We start from the raw sequence: 20132 nt of genomic DNA, 5'->3' as shown, positions 1-20132 counted from the left end.
TTATTTTACAGTCTTTATTTCCCCAACAGTGTTAGATGGGATATGAGCAATCTGGGTTTTGAGGGATGAAGCCTCCTCGTCCCGATTCCCAACACTATTGGTGCATATCCAAACATGGGTATGCACCAAAAGTGGGAGTGATCCCATTCTTCCACAATCAAAACACAAGAAGGTAAATGCTATCTTGAGTACCCATACCTTACAGCAGCTACTTTGTTCTATCACACAAGATGAAATTTTGGTTTAATTGATCTTCAATTCAGCTCCAGAGCCAACCAAACTAGAAACGAAGTTAGGGTTTGTATAATTAATGTCTTCAACATTATTCCAGACATAATAAGACACATCCACCCCAAAGATTAAAGGAACTATATTGAACATTTATGAAAGAAGATTGATGATAAATAAGCCTTATTTAAGAAAGAAAAATAATTTTAGATTGAAGTGCAATAGCTGGACATAGTTTGCTGCACAATGACTCTAACCCTACAAATGCATTCATATTGGTCTCAAATTTGCACCAACAAAAAAAAAATAAATACAAAGCAAGTAGTTGAGATGCACTGGTAAGGAAACAGAGTAGATAGAACCTTCACATGAGCTTCAATATTCACAACATACCCAAAATAAATATTCAGCGTGACAATGAACTCATGCAAGAAAACATCGAAAAAATAGGGTTTATATAAACTGCAAAAGATCTCAACATAGAATTGTTCTATAATAATCAAACAATAACAACAGAAGACGCTAAATAACCGTATGACATCACTGTTCATTCACTTCTCAGCATGCAATATGATAAATGAAAAGGTCAGGTACCAACATTGTTATTTGACAGTAAGAGCATGACAAAGGATTCGAAGGAAATAATACTGACATGAAGATATCATAATCGGCGTACAATAGATAAACTTCATTAGGAAAATATGATAATCTATTGGTCATTCAATGTTAGCATTTAAATTGTATTGTAACCTCATTACCATTTGAAAACATTTGTATTGCAGAAAAACAAATCATAGCATCCATATGATACAATAAGGAAGAACGCGAAGAGTTATAAAAGCCATACCTCCTAACATGTTCTAGTTAATGAGCATTGTTCTTTTTTCTTTTTTTCTTTTTTAATTATTTTACACCTATAAAAATAAAAGCACATGAACCTCGATATGCCACACATACGTCAAAGCGGGCAATAATATATACATGACATAGGGTTACCTGCCTGCAAAATTATTTCATGAGCCTCAACTCCAAGGAACAGATGATCTGATGCTTGTATGGTGAGATGTGTTTTACTTTTATCATAAACAGTTGTCGTTCCCAGGGCATAACAGCTGCCGAAAACCATGATTGAAACTGCCTCTGGCTCGAGAAATGGAGGGAAAAAATTGCATCACCAGTTGTGTAGCTCCGAAGCAATGCTTTTCACCAAGGGATGGTATTCAGTGTGTATGTACCTTTTTGCTTTCTCTGAACCAGGTTCTTCAAGCCACTCATCATATAATCTCTGACTATAGGATTCAAAAAAGGGTTGGCAATCGATACCTGTAAAATTGGCAAAATTATATTATTCAGTAAAGCAGTACTCCAAAACTACATCTGCTAAGTAAACCAGGCAGAGAGTATAACAAGGAGCTCTACTAAAATTACACTCGGCATTTTTATAATGGATAATAAGTCACCTATATTACTAACAAATTCTTGGAAGATTTTATAGTGTCTTACACAGCCAAATCAAAAGCAAACAAGATGCAGATAACACAATTATACACATCAGAATGCATCTTATATCTAGTTGCGTCCTTCAAAATTATGCAAAATATTATCAATCACAAGGACATGAATGAGGAACAACCAATATCACCCATAAGTTTTGTGGCTTCTTACATGTGGAGAGTGGGCCAGCAATAGAATAAGGCAACTAATAGGATGCTTCCTACCGTAAACGAGCCAAACTCAAGCTCAAAAGTTATTTCGAACCGAACTCAAACTCAAACAGTAGTAATTTTGAGCCAAATTGTCAGGTTCTTCCTCATACCTAACTTTCAAACTAAAGAGGACTCTTGCGATTGTTGGTGAGATCATTGGTCAAGGTATTAGATTCTGGGAGAAACTTGAATAAATGTTCATACCCTTTTTCATTTTCTCTCTTTTGGAATCCCATGACAGAGTTAGATATAAGCGGCTAACTGCCAGAGTGTTTTGCTCATTGTTACATAGCTTGAGCTAGCGAGAATCTCAAGTTCAGCTTGAGTACATTACCCAAACTCAAGTTATCCTTCTCAGACTTGAGCTGAGCCTGAGCTCACAAGCTTGATATGTTTACACCCCCAGAAGAGGAATCTCTTCATGGATGATAAAAGGACAGTCACTGTGCAAACTCTAAACACATGGGAGTAAGAATTTCTTGAGACAGAAGAGATTTTTCGCCCAACATGCACATAATGAAAAGATTTCTTTGCAAAAGTCATAAAAGGAATATATGATCACTTAGGACATGACTGCTATGCTCTTCAGCATTTGCCCATGATCTCTCACACCACCAAATTAAGAAGTAAATAACACCTGCAGAAGAGATGGACACCGAGAAAGATTTTTTTCAGAGAAAATTTTCCTTCTTATTTAGCAATACTGCATAGAGTCGGACCTAGACAATCATGGAAACAATGTCATATGGTACATAGAGACAACTTGGTACCCAAGAAGTTACTAACAATAACAATATATGCTATATAGTTTATGGTAGCACACAGAAAATTTTGTACTTAAGATGTACCTAACAGTGTATGCTATACAGTTGATGGTACTATCACCTACTTGGGGGTTATGCCATGCTGAGATTGCAGTAAAATAAAGAAATCAACTTATCAATAGCTAAATCCTTACATCTTGCATATATACATCTTCCAACTGTTGAATTAGGTCTTTGGCAGACTGCCCTGCCTTTGGCTTAATTTGGCCTCCACCATTAAGACAACCTGTTCCAGAGCACCATCAGGGTTAAGAAGCTGTAGTATTAAATGAGATTCACACACAATGACTTAAAACAACATGGTACCTGAGGGGCATGCCATGACTTCCAGAAAATGATAGTCACATTTCCCAATTTTAATTTTTCTTACTATATTCTGCAAGTTTCGGAATCCATAGCAAAGTGCAACTTTCAAGACTGCAGTGCCTTCCACCTACAAAACCATGCAACTTAATGCCATCGTGGAACTACATGATCCAACCCGACCCTCAGTTGTAAAATAGGACTTAATCCTCAAAAACTTACTTCCAGAATTACTTCTCGAAAATCAGAGTTGCGGACAGTTTTGAAGTTGAGTGGGCCCTCAAGGTCTATCCCTAAAAAGGGTCTTAGCAGCATGCCGAAAAACTGTTTCAGCATAACCACCTGCACCGCCAGACACTCCATAAAGATGACCTTCCTCATCAACATTTGTCAACCTGTCATACAGAATATTATAATATTCTTATAATCCATGTCTAATTAAGAATGCCATTGGCAACAACTTCACACTGGAAAGGCATATCCATTCAGTCAGTTGATTTCCAAATAAAAATTTATAATATAGCAAGTATACTAAGTCCAAATGAAGATGGAGGTGATCTTTTGCTTGTATGACAGGCAATATAAAAACAACAATTTGTTACTTATGAACACCAGTTTAACGTCAAACAAAACTGAAAAAACAAATTGAACAGACTTTCCATGTGTGCTTAAAGATCTTGTTAAGTAATATGAATACTTGTACACATGCTACTAAGAGAATGTTATCAGAGCATACATAACTGAATCACTGAAGAATGTGAGTTCTTAATGTATGATGCATCTATTAATAAAGAAAGGACAGTGTAAGTGTTGCTCGAAGAAGGAGGCAAAAAAACCTACAGCTTATCAAGAGGAGCTTCAGCCAAGCCTTTGAAATCAATAGATTTTGACTGCATGAAATTGGAAAAATAGCAAAATCAATAGTGTTAGTACAGATTTACCAAACAAGAAGATAAGCTGTAAGATGATGAAAGGCTTGTTATACACGAATGAGGTCTAGAACTTCTCCTGACGTCAATACAGAGTCAACCTCAGTAATCTTCACGACTGAAGCATCACAAATGTTTTCTCCTTCCCCATCCATTGAAAAGACAAAATCTTCCCTAGCAGCTTCAAGCTTCTTATCATAGCAGGGCATCACAGTCACATGATAGACTTTGTCAGGCCTATTAAAAGTGTTCATGAATAGTCAATTTACTGATCAAGCAGAAAATTTGTTCCATAGTAGGTATATACCAAAATTGAATATAATGGCAGGATACCCTAACTAAGGCTCTGAAAGAACTCATAAAGCAATATGAATGAGGAGGCAAAACACTAGTCTGAAAGAGACAAAAGGCATGCATGCAATCCAAGCCTAACCTTCCACAACATTATACCAAAAACTAAAAAACTAAATGCAATTTTTTTGTGTAATATGTACTACATTGCTAATTCAGTGCACTGAAATATACATGGACTTATTTACTCTACCTAACAACAAGTTTCATAATATAGATACAAAAGTTGCTTTAATATAAACCCCTCCAGGACAATGAATACGAGTCTTCCGATATAAGCAATAGCATGTCAAAATATGTAAATGAATCTAGCTTATGATCCATGACTAGATCGCCAACTGATTCTTGATCTGATCTACAGACCATGCCTGGTTAAGCTCGTAAAGGAGCACAAAATCAATAATCAATCCAACTTTTGAAACCAAACAAACACTTATTGTAGGTTGGCTTGTGGTTCAAGGTTAAAAGAGTAAATCTCAACCCGATATTTTGAAATGTAAGCAGCTTATAATAACAGCTAAGTTCAAGTTAACATGATCTTTTATCTAACATGAAGAAGGATATATAACCTGAACAGACACCTAAATGTGATAAGATCATTTTAAATTCCACACAGCACATGCAAAATATACCAAAATAGTTGGCTAATACAAAAGAAGAAGAAGAACCACGATAACAAGATAATGTGAAAAAATCCAACACCAAGGAATATATGCCTTTCATACTATCACCAGTTTATCAAGATAACTCATGTGCAATGTTCATGTTTCATTATCAGAACCACGATTACATAGCTTGGGGCTTGATCTTCTGGTTTGACTAAAGCTAAGTTGGCAAAGTAGCATAGACGTATGTCATAATAAATTGTCCCAAGAGTCAGTTAAGGAGGTCTTGAATGAGTCTAAGATCAGAAATTAGTAGATATTGCATGTTTTTGAACACAAAAAATAATGTAGATGATGGTCCATAAGGAATTTTCGATGTATGAGGCAGGAAAATATGAAACTTTTTATATTTACATTGCAAGAAGGAAGTTTCACAGCTCTCCTCAGAGTTCAAGTAGACAGATGACAGAACTTACGGAAGACCAATCTTCTGTGATAAATGATGCTTTATAGCAGCACCCATCACCTGCTGTGGACTTTTCACGGAAGAAATATGTGGAAGGATATATGAACCAAGTGTCTTTTCAGCATAGCATATCCAGCCTGAATTAGCAAAGCTTCAGATATAAAATGTTTCTTAAAGCAAAAAATAAAGTACCCTAAAGTAAAAACTAACTAAATGCTTGCATTTGTTCAGTCTTTAAAAAAAAATTAAGTTTACATTACTGTAGATCAAGCAAAGCATGTTCTCAGCAGCAATTACAAGAATATTGTTTGTATAAAATTGGAAGAGAATAAAACAGAGATGATATCAGAGTTAGCAATTCAATCAAAAGAAGAAAGAGAACCAGCAGAACATGGTCACCTCCCCATTAATAATCAGGTAAATTGATATGAAATTTTAAACACTAAGAAAGCTTGAACATGACACATTTCTAGTGATTGAACCCATCGTAATCAATCACAACACAAACAGAAGCAAAAGCATCATAGGGAGCATATGGTTGATCTATTTCATTATTATTTGTGTTCTCTGTTTCATATGGTTGATCTATTTCATTATTATATGTGTTCTCTGTTTCATATGCCTTGTTTTGATTGTCCCATTCGTAACTGTTTTTTTTCTATACCCTCTTTTCTTTCTCTTTCCGAAATCCTCCTTTTTTTTTCATTTTACTTAAAGTTTTCAACTTAAAGCAACATTTATATTTGATGAGTAATATCTTTTCAAAAGACAGAAACTGGAAATGGTTTTCCTAAACACAGTCACAGCATTTTAGTTTCTTGTCCTATGGTTAATTAAGACTTCTGCAGTTTTAAGAAATCTTATAGAAGCCTTCATTCTCTGATACTGCATTTACGCATTCACAAAGTGAGTAGATCATTTTGAATGTTAAGAGAGATCTACAAATCAAGTTCAACATATATCCTCATCCTCACACTCACAGTTTTGCAAGTTGCGCATATAATATAAGATTTTAGATACACAAAGGAGGATAGATTTGTCAGCAACTTCAAAATTATGATTAATTAATACCATGATTAAAAACAGTCAGTCATAGGGTATTATGGTACCATGCACTAGAATTGTGTAAGGACTCGAATTTGATAAGGTACTTGACATTTGATCAATGTAAAACTCATACACCAAGAAGTTGCAAATATGACTTGTGCTGACAATAGGTGTCATTTGGTTTTAAATGCAACATCTTGATCTGATTAGATAATGGCTTTACTCATATTGTGTAACTGAAATAGCATTCCTTTACAACTCTCCCGTCCACCACTCTATCAACAAGGTGCTATTTCACTATGACAGAGCAACAGAGAATAGAAGTATAGACCCACAAGCATGCCATTAGGTAATGCCACCGCAAAAATATCCCACCATATGTGAGTCATAGTAGCGTGGAATTTCTAGAAAAAAAAAAAGTAGAAATGGGGTTTTTTATGAAAAAAATTCCCATATTATATTTATACAAACAGCAACATTGTCAAAACTAGGGTCAAAACAAAATTCGAAAAAAAATTTATCAAGCAATGAATATTCATGTGGCTTTGAACATATTAAAACACACAATACCTGGACATGCGGATGAAACCATTGGAAGCACTTGTCCATTAACTTTGCCAATATTCAATTGATATTCTCTGTACCGTGAAATAAACTCATTACACACTTCAATGAGAGATAAATCCCTGCTGCAACTGGTGTCGTACACTGCCTTCACTCCAATTGACTTGAACATAGCAGTGAGTTTACCGAAAACCTAAAAGTTAAAAATATTTTGTTGCTTAAACTTGTAAGGAAAAAAATAACACTCTGCTACTTAGAAAGATGCTTTACCATCAGTTAAGTCTGGTATGCTAGGGAAAACATTTAGTTTTCAGAAAGGAACAATTCTTTAAAACATCAATTACAGATGACAAACTTTATGTCCAATTATTCCTTATTTTATACCAATATCCTTGGGTATCAATGTTATATGGAGCTGAACAACAGAAACTATGTTCAACCTTCTTGTCAACTAAATGAAAAAAAATTTCCATGAAAATTTCTCCCTAAGGAGATGCTCTTTCTCCATGTTAACACTTGAAAAAAAATAAAAATAAAAATAAAAAACTTAATAATGAGATTCGTACTTAAAACATACAGAAACTTGTCACCTAAATCCTACTCAGATTTTTAATGGCACAACCACAGGATAAGTGGAGAGAATTTTGCAAAAATGGTTAAGCAACAAAAAAGGAGCATGTAAAGAAAATCATCATAGTTTTCCAGTAAAGAGCATTTGGGTGATTGTAGCTCACTATCTAGATTTTCAAGTCCAGTAATTGAAACAAAATTCTGCAACTAAAAAGGAGCATGTAAAGAAAATCATCACAGTTTTTCATTAAGGGGGCATTTGGGTGATTGTAACTCATTATCTAGATTTCAAGTCCAGTTATTGAAACAAAAATTCAGCAATTAAAAAGGAGCATGTAAAGAAAATCATCATAGTTTTCATTAAGGGGGCATTTGGGTGATTGTAACTCATTATCTAGATTTTCAAGTTCAGTAATTGAAACAAAAATTCAGCATTTGTTTAGAAGTATTTCACTGCAGCATGGCATTTGGAAATACCAAATACTTTCAAAATAATGATTGAATTCCTGAGCTTGACTTGAAATATCAATTTGGTTTTATATCATCAATTATGTTTGAAATTGCATTTGACTCTCCTTTCTTGCTTTATAATCTCATATCTTCCATGTTACACCTTATATTCCATATCTTACGGTTCTTTTCCAAATAAACAAGAAATCTCTGAATCTAGATTTGCAAATTTTCCCAACCAAACACAAAATTATCTAAGTAGAAATTTTCAAATCCATGTAACTCCAATTACATGTGAATTAAGATCCAAGTTATTTTCAATTAACTTCAAACAAACATCTGCTGAAAGGAAGCATTTTAATCTATCCATAAGAATTTAAACATTTAATTTTCTAGATAGCCTAGACAACAGCTTGACTGAAGTAAGACATAAGCCAATAGTTAAGGAAATATCAAACAAAGTGTCAGCCACATTATTTACTACCTGAGCTGGAGAAAGGTCAAAATGAGAAGCCAATGATGCCCTTGACTGGGGAGAAAGAGAAACAATAACAGTCTTGTCTGAGTTGAGTTGTGACAAAAACTCATCCAAACTTTGCCTCTCCAGCATAACCGTTTCAGCTGAAGTTATGCAACCACTGCAAACATATAAAAACAGTAAGCCTAGTCCACTAGAAATAAAAAGTGTGCATCACCACACAATAATATCAAATTAAATGTACACAGTTGAAAGATACAATAAAAGCGTACATATATGAACAAACTAATAAGATGGAAATTTAGCATGCATTCAATATCACCTGAAGTAAACAATATATACTAAAATACATTTTTCACATATATTTCAGAATGCACTGAGCCCTGTTATACATTTGTCTCTCAAAATCAAAAACCCACTTCAAATATAAGTTCTACCTGCAAGCTAAGCAATCTTTCAGCGAGATTTTCACTGCCTCCGCAGGTGATGATGTATTGTTAAAACCACCACTGAACTTCCCTTGATTCCGCTGAAGTACAATTTTGAGATGAAATGTCAGGAACCACAAGGGATATACAAAATACTTATGCAAGAATTTCTTGTAATATTTGCTAACAAAATAAAAGCCATTCAAACAACCAAATAATACAAGAAAACAAAAGTTGACTTCATTTAGATTGCCATGATACTTACAATAAACTTGAGCCACAATCAAATGATCTCATCATCCATTTGCTAATAAAAGTCTAAATACATTTTAAATAGTTTGGACGCATTATTCAGTCAAAACTGTCCACCGTTCCCAAACTTTTAGCATCCTTAACACAATAACTAATAGATCAAACTGATTTATCTAATATTCTAAAGAGGGTAAGGGCTATGATAGCAGACTTGTCCTTAGTTACAATCAAATAGCTCCATGCCTTCCCTAGTCTTCCAAAAACTTAAATCATTCAGAAAACAGGAATCTTCTACCAATTGAAACAAAAATAACCTAAAAGATGGTTCCTTTCCTACTCCAATACCTAACTGTCCAACAAAACAGAAAGGCACAAAGCTTGCAACTTTATTGATTTAAAGTTATAATCACACTTGATACCAACCAATAAGATAAAAATAAATAAATAAAGCAAGAAGAAAAAACCTAATCCGATACCTCAGGCTTCTCAATATTTGGTTTGCGCCCCGTGATTATGCACTCCTGCGTCGGGGCAATGAAGTCATTGAGATCGGTCAGCCGCAGCGTCGGCGAGAACTTCGCTGACATTTTGGCCTTTCCTTTTTTCCGGTCAAACCCTATCAAATCCTCTGAAACAAATACAATAAGATAAAAAAAGACCAAGAAATCACACAATAGAAACAAGAATTGCAGAAATCTACCCAGAACCCAATGTCTCGATTGACGATTGATAGCTCTCGCGATAAGATGAGATGGAATTAGGGTTCTTCGAGATGAGATTAGAAGGAAAAAAGAAAGAAAAGGCCGTTGGGAGGGACCAACGGAAGTCGGTTTAGGTCAGGGAATTTGACGGCGCGTTGAGTTCCCGTTTTCTTGGATATTTTTTTACATATACCCCCTTTATAAACTCTGTAATTAATTAAAAGGAAGAGCTGATATATCATGTAATATTTTAAGTTGATATTTATGTACATAATAATGTACTTATCAAAGGGTATTAATGCAAAAAAAAAAAATTCTTAATTTGAGGTAGTAACCGTAGTATATGTTCTCCCTGTCAGCAAAATGAAAAAAATGAGAGGGAAAAAAACGAATGGGTAACAGTGATATCGAATAGTAGCAAAAAATTATACTGCATTGAAAATTAATGGGTGATTGATTGTGTCATTGGTTTAATTTTTTTTTTTTCATGGAAGGTGAAACTATTTATAATACTTTGTATATAGTTTGATACTATTTATATCATTGTTTTTTAAAGATATAATATTCGATTTAGTCCCTCTAATATAGTCAATATGTCCATCTCTCTAATATCATTTGTCTTTAGAAGATTCTCTATTTTAATATTTAAAAAATATAAATCCCTCTTTTTAATATAATTTGTTAAGTCCTTACGAAAATATTAAAATAGAGAAATTGTCTAAAAACAAATCATATTAGAGGGATCAAAATGATAAACTGACTATATTAGATAAACTAGATATGGTATTCTGAAGTTTTGAAATGGTGTGCAGCATTATGTTAGTTCACAGTTGATTTTACTGATAATTAAAGTGGGTGATTTGCAGCCATAGGATTTGAATCCAACGGCCCAAAAACTCGCCCTCTTATTATATACTATATTTATACATGCACATGAAATTATGAGGCTTTCAAGGGGTATGTACGCAAAAGAGTCGTATCACCGATTCATCAAGATTCGAACTCGAACTTGATCGAACGGACGAGATCAGTCATCGGAATAGAACACGTGGACGGGTAGGCGATACCATGCTACGCGTTTCCTTCCCGAGTTCCATGCGTGAGCTTCGCACGAAACCCTAGAAATTGGTTCCCCTAATCCAAACCCAGACACGGATGCCCTCGTCTCGGATATTCAGCATTCCTCCGAATTCTCTGCGGAATTGGTCATTGCTTATTCCTTGGTGGTCAAATTAGGGCTGCGGGAACCAATTCGTGTTTTTCTCCCCAATTCTCTAGGGATTGGACATATATAAGGTATGGAATCGATATGGGATTGACAATTTAGGGCTCTGAGTTTAATTTTGGTGTGGATTGTGATAAGGATCGGAGAATAATCGAAAGCGTTGATCTTGGGGAAGAGGGCTTGATTTGGGGGTGCAATGCCGCCGATCTTATCGTCTTCGAGGGCCTTAGCGAGGTTGTTAACGCGAAGAGGTCGTGCTTTGGGTGGCAGCAATGGATTGGGATTGATGGAGAATTGTCTGGCAAATGAGGGGAGGGTGGAGCGGTTTTCTCAAACTCGATGTATCAGTAGTCTTGCTCGTGTAGGGAATTCGAACATTGGTGGATTGGTTGATGAGCGGAGGGAGCAGGATCTATCTTTCGGGAGTTTTCAGAGTAATGCGCAAACAAGATGGTTTCTTGGTTGTGGAGATGGAGAGGAAGGAGAGGTTCTTTCCAAGGTGCATGAGGAGAAACGTGTGATAGGGTATGTTCATTTGTTTGGGCATGTGTTTTCCCCCACCGATTATTAGTGCAATTTGTGCATTTCCACAATTTCATGTTTCTCATGAACTATAATTTTACAGCATGGTAAGCAATTGATATTTTGCTTTTTGTGGTCACATGGGTTGTTTTTCCCCCTCCTTGAAATACCTTCATCATGTTCCACACGTATTTTGATGTTTAACTGTTGAGTGTTGTTAGTTTATTATCAAATTCTGTAGATTTTTTCTATTGTTCTACTGTATATACATGCTTTGCTTGTTTTTGTTTGTGCATTGTATAGTAAATTTTTAAAACCGATGCCTTTGTGGTCTTTAGTTTGCGACAAATATAGATTGTTGCTAAGTTTAATTTTTGTTTAATTAATTTTACATGCAATACCCTCATCATATTTGATAATTATTTCAATGTCTAACTGTTGACTGTTCTTAGTTCATTATAAATATTGTGTCGAACTTATACAATCTGTTCTTTGGATTGGATTAATATTGCTATATTCAGGTACTCCCCAGAGCAAATATTTGCAGTGGTTGCAGCAGTTGATTTATATGAAGACTTTCTTCCATGGTGTCAAAGATCCAGGGTTATTAGGCGTAACAGTGATGGATCATTTGATGCCGAGTTGGAGATTGGTTTCAAGTTCTTGGTTGAAAGCTATGTTTCTCATGTTGAATTAACGAAACCCAAATACATAAAGGTTATCATCCTTTCCATCACCTATGTTTTTTTATTAACTTCATGACAAAATGGCCTATTTTCCTTGCTTTAATTTTAGTTTACTTGATTCTATACCAATTTTCAGCGGGATCTGTTATTGGTTATATTGAATTTCACGAGGATCTGTTTAGACAGTTGGTTACACTTTGTGAAAATGGTACACTGGTGAATAGTTAATAAACTTTGTCATCCTTCTTTACTATGTTCATTAATGTTCATCATAAATTTTTACCTTGAAAAAGAGCTAATCACAGTGGAAACAACCATCTTAAAGTATTAAATGAAGAATAAAGGCAATTGGTGAAAAACTCTTCTGAATAGCGTTGGGAGGAAACAATAAATAGTATGCTAAATCCAACTTGATTATAAGGTTTGACTACTGCAAACAAACATTTATATTTAACTTTTGGTTTGATAGAAATAAAACTAAGTGGATTAGATACTTCTTGCACCCTCAAACTATTTTTCTAAGTTCACTTATTTGAATCACATTGTTTGATGCTGATTTGTTTAAGCTAGTGAACTTATATAAATGGAACACAAAGGAGGTTTTTAATTTTAAGAAACAAACAGGTTATATTGGTAAGGAGGTAAATTTAATGACAATCAAGCAGAAATCTACCATTATAGAAATCAAATGTTCTGTGATTAAGAATTTTAGTTGAATTGTACAAGTACATATTGCTGTAGCAACACTTTCAATTGTTCATGACATAGTAAGAGATGGTTTTCTCAATTTGGCTTGTCTTAGACAAATCTTTCTTGTTCAATCCTTTTGTAGAAGATGAGGTGCTTTGTGAACTAGACTAATCTGCCAACAATTTAGTAGTGCTACCAAGTATTGTTATCTGGTGTTTATATATATATATATATATATATATATCTGAGTGGCAACCGTTATGTATGATGACAAAAATGATCTGATTTATTGGCTGGCGAGGGTGTTCACTTGGGTTCTTTTTTTCTTTTTTGGCTGGTGTTGTTTTATTTCCTTCATGTATGGTCGGGATTGGTAGCGGTGAGGTTAGTCCCTCTGCACAATTAAGATTAGGTGTTTTGTGTACTTGAAAAATCTAAGATCATTTCTTTGCCTGTGGATTGGGAATGTGATGCTAATGGATTAATATGTGGAGTTTTTTGATAGTTAAGTAGCTGTGGCTATCCCTAATGGTAGAAAATTGATGTTGGGTTATCAGCTGGCTGGCTTATATGAACCTGGTTTCATTATTAGGTTTTGACTTTGCTGGTTAATTCTTATTATTATTATTATTTTTTGGATGGCTGGGATTGGTAGCATTGTTGTTAGGATGTGTAAGAGTGATTTTTGTAAGGAAACCTTGTCTAGAGCTTAGATGTGAGGCATTAAGAAGAAAACATAAGTGTTGAGATAGAGAGAGAATGTGGGCTCTGAGGCATAAAGAAATAGTCTGGAAAGCTAGAAGGTGAAGTGGGGCACTGTGAGAGGATACATGGATGTTGAGTTGGAGAGATAGAGAGTAGCTGATGAAGTAGAAAATGTAGGTTTATAGTGTAGGAAACATGAAATTTTAACTAAAAATGTTTTCTTAGTGACTTAGAGAAACATCTTTTTCAAATGTTTTTTTCCTTGGCAGCATGAGAAAATCAAATTTGTGTAAAACCCAAAACAAAACTGGTCTTATTTTCCCTCGATTTCCAGTCCTGTTTTCTTATGATTCTTTTACTTTTTTCCTGATTGAAGTTGGAACTGAATGTTAAATCTGGGAAATTATACATATTTATCAAATTAAACATATTTATCAAAACTTTGAATTTACCTTTATTAAAGCTATTATTCTTTTCTTGCTATCAATGATCTAGACAACTGACCAATTTTTTGACAGATTTTTGGGGGCAGAGAAAACTGATCCTGAACTTTTATTTCCCTGACCGGAATAGATTTTTTTTTTTCCTGCGTTGTAAACAACAGCACATATAATGTCTTAGGATTAAAGGAGAATGACAATCAAGATTTCAATAAACACTCTTGATGTAACCACTTATTTTGTTATAATTATATCTCTGCACTTGTTCTCTTCTGAAAGTGAGACCGCTTGTTTAGTTTATTTTGTCACCTCTCATCATTGCTTGTCTTCAAAATGGTCGATCTTTTCATCAGCATCATCATGTGGACACCCAATCATAATGAAAAACACAATGCTGTTCTCAAATTTTAGTCCGTCTTTAGTTCTGTTTTTAGGGTTTAACCCAGTTTCCATCTTTTATGCTGTTCTCAAATTATGCTGTTCTCAAATTATGGGGAGCTAACTATTTCATTATAGTGAGCTAACCACTTTCTGGCCAGATTATTATCTCACTTTTTACCTTTCATTTGTACATTGTACTTATTCTGATGTGCATTGTTGGTGTTTCTTGCAGACAACAGCATCAGAAAGCGGTTTGTTTGATCATTTGATTAATGTTTGGGAATTTAACCCTGGTCCAGTCCCAGGATCTTGCCAAGTCCATTTTTTGGTGGATTTTAAGTTCCAGTCACCTCTATATCGTCAGGTATGGTTAAGTAGAATTCATTTTGCCTTTTCAATTTCATAAATTCTACAGCTATGCCTAGAAATTACATCGCTTATTCAGATTTTTCATATTCCTTTACTTCGAAAGGTCGTTTTACATCATTTTCAAATGTTGTGGCAGGTGGCCTCCATGTTCTTCAAGGAAGTGGTTTCCAGGTTGGTTTTTTCATTCACAGATCGATGCCGGAGAATCTATGGTCCCGGCGTTCAAGTTCTAGAAAATCCTTATGGAGAAGGAAAAATTGTTTCACGAAGCTGCTGAATTTCTGTTAAACAATACAGTTTGAAGAATTATGGGAAAAAAATCTCAGTTTTCCCCCTTCTTACTGAGATGAAGAGGAGGAGCCTTTTCATTTGATCTCATGAAACAGAGACAACCAACACAAGCTTTTGTCATGTGTTGGAACTCTGAAAATTGATTTATTTGGTGTAACTCATTCACTTCTTTTTTGTACCTAATTTTTCAACAGGGATTTTACCAAACAAACAAAGAAACATTCTATATTTCTCTTCTTTGCAAGCATTCTTTTTTACAAGCATTCTTTTATGCTGTTGGATTAATAGCTAACGGTCCAACCCTCCTCAGGCCCGTGCGTGAACAAATCACGTTAAAGACATACATAAGAACGGAGTTAATCTCTTAACACACTTGTATTTTTACTTTACAAAAGCTAAAGTTCGAATTTATCTCTTTAGCATGACTCATGCACTCTTTAGCATGACACGAACACCTCATACAAGACTCAATAAAAAATTGTTGGCAATATTACATAATTTTTGACTTTCAATTTTGCGAATAATTGAATCACATATTTTACAAGTTCAAAAATTAATTTATCTTAAAAAAATTAAGAAAAATAACTAAAAACTCCCTATATATTTTCATGCCAATCATAGTCCCTTAATTTTTTTTTTAATTCATATCTTAGTTTTTATTTTTTGAATTTTTTTCTATACAATTCTATATTTTTAATAATTTAATAAAACTGTCAAAAATATTATGTGACATGGATAATTTTATAATTTTTTAATTTTAATTACATTTAAAAAGCAAAAGTTTTAAAATCAAATATAGTTTAAGAATTTGATAAATTTTATGGGCTCTCTAGACCCTGCCAGATTGAAAGAGTCGGAACGAATTGCTGTCAATTTGCTCAAAAAAATTATTAATGAATAAATACTTTTTTTTAAAAAAAAAAACTCTTATCTCATCCAAAGGCGAATCTCAAAGCACTCCAAATACGGATCAAATGACGCATTAACCAACGGTCGCGATTGGATCTCCGTTAAGCCGTCATACCGCTGAGAAACGGGTCCATCTAAATCGGATGGAACCGAAGCGGATCCGAGAATGGGCGGAGCTAGTCTTCCCATGGCTCCCGCCGGCCGTTCTCGCTGCCGCTGCCACCGCCTGCAAGCTCTTCAACACTATAGCCGCTTCCATCACCACTCGGCGATCCGCCGATGCAACGCGCGGCCTGGAGAGGTACCCCATCCCCTTCTCTAATCCCATCGATTCCCAGCCCTACTCCTACTTCCTCTACTCCCGTTCCGCCATTCTCCGTTCCCCCTCCTCCCAGCCCTGGGGCGGAGCCGCCGGGGAGCCCTTATCGGATCCCTCCTCGTTTTCGGATCTCGCCTCTGTCGCTATAGGATCCGGATCCGGGTGCCAGTGCCGGGTCTGTGATCCTGAGGGTTGCCCGTGTTGGATAACGGATTCGGATTCGGGTGTGGGAATGGGACTACTGAGGGAATGCGGATTCGGGTGCGGATGCGGGTCGGATTGTGGGAATCGGGCGACCCAATTAGGAGTTCGGATTCGGGTGAAGGTGGTTAAAGATCCGAAAAAAAGGGTTGGGGATTGCATGCGGATCAGTTCGTTATGAAAGGGAGCTTCATCTGCGAGTACGCTGGTAACCAAATAAATTTCCTTTATGTATATATATATATATATCTAATAAGTTTTTTTTAATATCGTTCTGAAATTAACAATGAATTGTTATTTGAATAGTGAATAGGCAGACTCAAGTTTTGTAGAAGGCAAAACAATACTGTTTATTCACTATTTATTAGGTCCTCTATGAGAGGATATTGTTTTCTTCCCCTGGAGTTGTATAGAGAGTTGTATAATAGCTCAGTTTGATTTTTGAAAATGCATGTATAGGACTCTGATCGTCTCATGTGACATATGCAGAGAGTTTTATAACAGCTCGGTTTGATTTCTGAAAATGCACGTTTAGGATTCGGATTCTCATCGTATCATGTTACATGTGACCCTTTATGGAACATCGTTTGTTGCCTTTATAAAAAATAAAAAATTTAATGATGATAATTAGAGAACTTCTGATTTCATAAAGTATTATTTATTTATAGGATTATATGATAGATTATTGTTGTTAGATACAAACTAAACATATTATTTGGACCTATTTTAACTTAAGAGCTTAAACTAATGTGATCAGAGACCTATATTTATATATTCAAATTCATATTCTCTAAATTAATGGATAAACTATTGGTTACTTTAATAATTGTGTCAAGTAGTATTGTGGTAATGCACATTATACAAATTTGTTATAATCTTTGTGATTAATGAGATCTAAACATTCATATTAAAATCAATGGTTGTGATTGAACATGCGACTTTAAACAAGACACTTGAATATAATCTTGACCACATATGAAGCTAAAAAGAAAAACAAAAAAACATCATATGTAATATATTATAATATATAATTTTGTTGTAAACGGTTATAATCAAGGTTTAAGTGCAATGTTAGTGACTTTACTAAAAATTTTGGTCAAAAGTGAGTCGGTTCCTTGAACTTAAAAAATGAGGAGAAGCTTTTCGATTTGTTTTGGACTATACTTGAACATTTCTCTTAGCTCCGGGACCAAAATAATCAAATGTGGTTAGTTTTAGCGCCAATGTTGTACTTTAATTCTATAATCAATTATTGTTACTAGTGAAATCGAACTGTTGATTTTTGAGATCAATTGCCATAATCAAGCAACCATAATTAACCAAGATACAAATTGGTAAGTAAATGTATGTGCAAGGAGTACTTGACTACATAGGAAGCTTAAAAAGAAGCAAAATCATTATATATTTCTATACTGAAATCATATAAGCTCATTACAATCAGTTATAATCAATTATTTTTACTAATGTGATACAACTGTTCATTTTGAGATTAGATAGTTATATAATAAACTGTGGAACCTTAACATGGATGACGCATAGAATATCACAACTTTACAGAATTCAGAGGAGTTATTGATGAGATAGGAAGCTGAAATGAAGCAAAAAATCAATAATATGTATCTACGCCACATTACATGAACTTGTTATAATCAATTATTGTTATTAATGTGATCAAGTAATTCATTTTGAGATCAATGCTCATAACTCATCATGGATTCATAAAAGCATAACCAAGATACCGAATTATGATATAGAATATCACTACCTTATAAAATCCAGGGGAGTTATTAACAATATAGAGACCTAGAAAGAAGCAAAAGTGATAATTAGTATCTATACTGCATTTTTTAAACTCGCTGCTGATGTGATCATACCATTCATTTTGGGATTAATGTTTGTAATTGAGCATGAAACCATAATTAAGATATCGACTCATGACTCCCAGAATATCACAACCTTGTTCAATTCATGTGAATAAATGTTTGAGCAAAGAAGCAAAAGAAATCATAATATGTATTCTGCATTATATAAGTTTGTTGTAAATGGTTTTTTCTGATATCTTTTCTAAAGAGATCAAGCCATTCATTGATCAATGAATGTTATTAATGTGATCAAATCATTCATTTTGAGATCAATGTTCATAATTGATTATGGATTCACGAAACCATAACCGAGATACCGATTTATACCATTAAATATTGCAACCTTATAAAATTCAAGAAGAGTTATCAACCATGTAGGAAGATAGAAAGAAGCAAAAATCATAATATGTATCTATACTGCAGTTTATAGGCTTTCTGTAACCAGTTATAATCAATTATTGTTATAATGTTACTAATGTGATACAACCATTCATTTTGAGATTAATATTTATATTCCACACCCTTGTTCAATTCATGTGAATATTTAAATGTGTGAGCAAAGAAGCAAACGAAATAGTAATTTGTATACTGCATTATACACATTTGTTGTTAATGGTTATTTTTTATTATCCTCACTATGAAATCAAACCATTCATCGATCAATGATAGCACAGAATATATCACAACCTTATAAAACTAAGTTGAATAAAATGTATGTGCAGGGGAATACTTAACAACAGAGGAAGCAAGAAAGAGGCAAAAATCATATGATGAATTGGCAACATCGAAGATGAAGTTTTCGCCTGCTCTTATTGTTGTAAGAGAACACCTTCCATCAGGCAAAGCATGCTTAAGAGTGAACATCGATGCAACCAAAGTCGGCAATGTGGCTCGTTTCATCAACCATTCTTGTGATGGAGGCAACTTGATTTCTGCTCTTGTGAGGAACTCTGGTTCAATGCTTCCAAGGCTCTGTTTTTTTGCTGCCATTGATTTGATGCAAGATCAAGAGCTTACTTTCAGTTATGGTGATGTTACTAGAGTTAAAGTTGATGCTTTTCCATGTTTTTGTGGAACTGATGCTTGTTTTGGTGTTCTTCCTTCAGAAGAGACTTAGATCAACTCTTTTTATTTTATTTTTATTTTTATTTTTTTTAAAAAAATTATTTAATTTTGTATTGCATGTTATCACAGGTTGATTTTATGAAGTATTCCTTTATTCCTTTATTTTTTTTTCATTAAGGATGAATTTTGGCCATTTTGGGTTTTCTGTAGTTTGAGTGTTGTACAAGGAGAAGTATTTTTAAAAATTAAAAATTTTAAAAAAATAAATAAATGAAAATATAATTCTATCTTTTGTAGAATTCTTAGGATTTCACCTTATATTTGTGGGTCAACGTCCCCCAAAAAAAAATAAATATAAAAATAAAAAAAAATCTTTTCTTTTCTTGCAAGCCTGTGTAAAAATGAAAATATAATTATCATTAATTTGCTTATGTATAATTATACAAATTATTTTTACTTATATATATGTAACTTCTGACTAAAAATTAATTTAAATTTTTTTTGAAAAATTTAAGGTATTATTTAGTCTATTCTCTTCATTCATTTAGAAAAACAAAAGTCAATT

At 34.1% G+C, this 20132-nt stretch overlaps 3 protein-coding genes across 4 annotated transcripts; 2 read left to right on the top strand and 1 right to left on the bottom strand.

The window, feature by feature from the left end:
* Positions 1 to 982: 982 nt before the first annotated feature.
* LOC120277482 (protein NAR1) lies at positions 983 to 10050 on the bottom strand. The gene is given in 14 exon segments (XM_039284343.1): positions 983 to 1512; positions 1515 to 1551; positions 2893 to 2984; positions 3065 to 3191; positions 3284 to 3355; positions 3357 to 3456; positions 3902 to 3951; positions 4047 to 4227; positions 5423 to 5549; positions 7030 to 7216; positions 8528 to 8681; positions 8959 to 9050; positions 9678 to 9829; positions 9902 to 10050. Coding segments are annotated over 13 exon segments (1443 nt in total). The 5' UTR covers positions 9789 to 9829; positions 9902 to 10050; the 3' UTR covers positions 983 to 1399.
* A 923-nt stretch (positions 10051 to 10973) lies between these two features.
* Positions 10974 to 15448, top strand: LOC120277893 (coenzyme Q-binding protein COQ10 homolog, mitochondrial). Of its 2 annotated transcripts, XM_039284747.1 has the most exons (5): positions 10974 to 11198; positions 11266 to 11652; positions 12171 to 12366; positions 14784 to 14915; positions 15057 to 15448. In XM_039284747.1, the coding sequence occupies exons 2-5, from the start codon at positions 11324 to 11326 to the stop codon at positions 15195 to 15197; spliced, it is 798 nt and encodes a 265-aa protein (XP_039140681.1). In that variant the 5' UTR covers positions 10974 to 11198; positions 11266 to 11323; the 3' UTR covers positions 15198 to 15448. The 2 variants fall into 2 exon arrangements, with proteins under 2 accessions (XP_039140681.1, XP_039140680.1); XM_039284746.1 differs by having other exon boundaries at positions 10974 to 11652.
* A 693-nt stretch (positions 15449 to 16141) lies between these two features.
* On the top strand, positions 16142 to 19729 carry LOC120276965 (histone-lysine N-methyltransferase SUVR3). The gene is given in 3 exon segments (XM_039283706.1): positions 16142 to 16776; positions 16779 to 16848; positions 19225 to 19729. Coding segments are annotated over 3 exon segments (978 nt in total). The 5' UTR covers positions 16142 to 16263; the 3' UTR covers positions 19620 to 19729.
* Positions 19730 to 20132: the final 403 nt, after the last annotated feature.

The sequence above is a fragment of the Dioscorea cayenensis genome, chromosome 15, assembly GCF_009730915.1.
Source record: "Dioscorea cayenensis subsp. rotundata cultivar TDr96_F1 chromosome 15, TDr96_F1_v2_PseudoChromosome.rev07_lg8_w22 25.fasta, whole genome shotgun sequence".
Classification (NCBI taxonomy): Eukaryota; Viridiplantae; Streptophyta; class Magnoliopsida; order Dioscoreales; family Dioscoreaceae; genus Dioscorea; species Dioscorea cayenensis.
This window is presented reverse-complemented; position numbering and strand designations above follow the sequence as displayed.

What these genes read in the sequence shown, in the direction of transcription:
- LOC120277893 (XM_039284747.1), top strand. Translation starts at nt 11,324, where the DNA reads ATGCCGCCGATCTTATCGTCTTCGAGGGCCTTAGCGAGGTTGTTAACG. An exon ending in CGAAACCCAAATACATAAAG is followed by an intron (nt 12,367 to 14,783) that starts GTTATCATCCTT and finishes TGTTTCTTGCAG; the next exon opens with ACAACAGCATCAGAAAGCGG. An exon ending in AGTCACCTCTATATCGTCAG is followed by an intron (nt 14,916 to 15,056) that starts GTATGGTTAAGT and finishes ATGTTGTGGCAG; the next exon opens with GTGGCCTCCATGTTCTTCAA.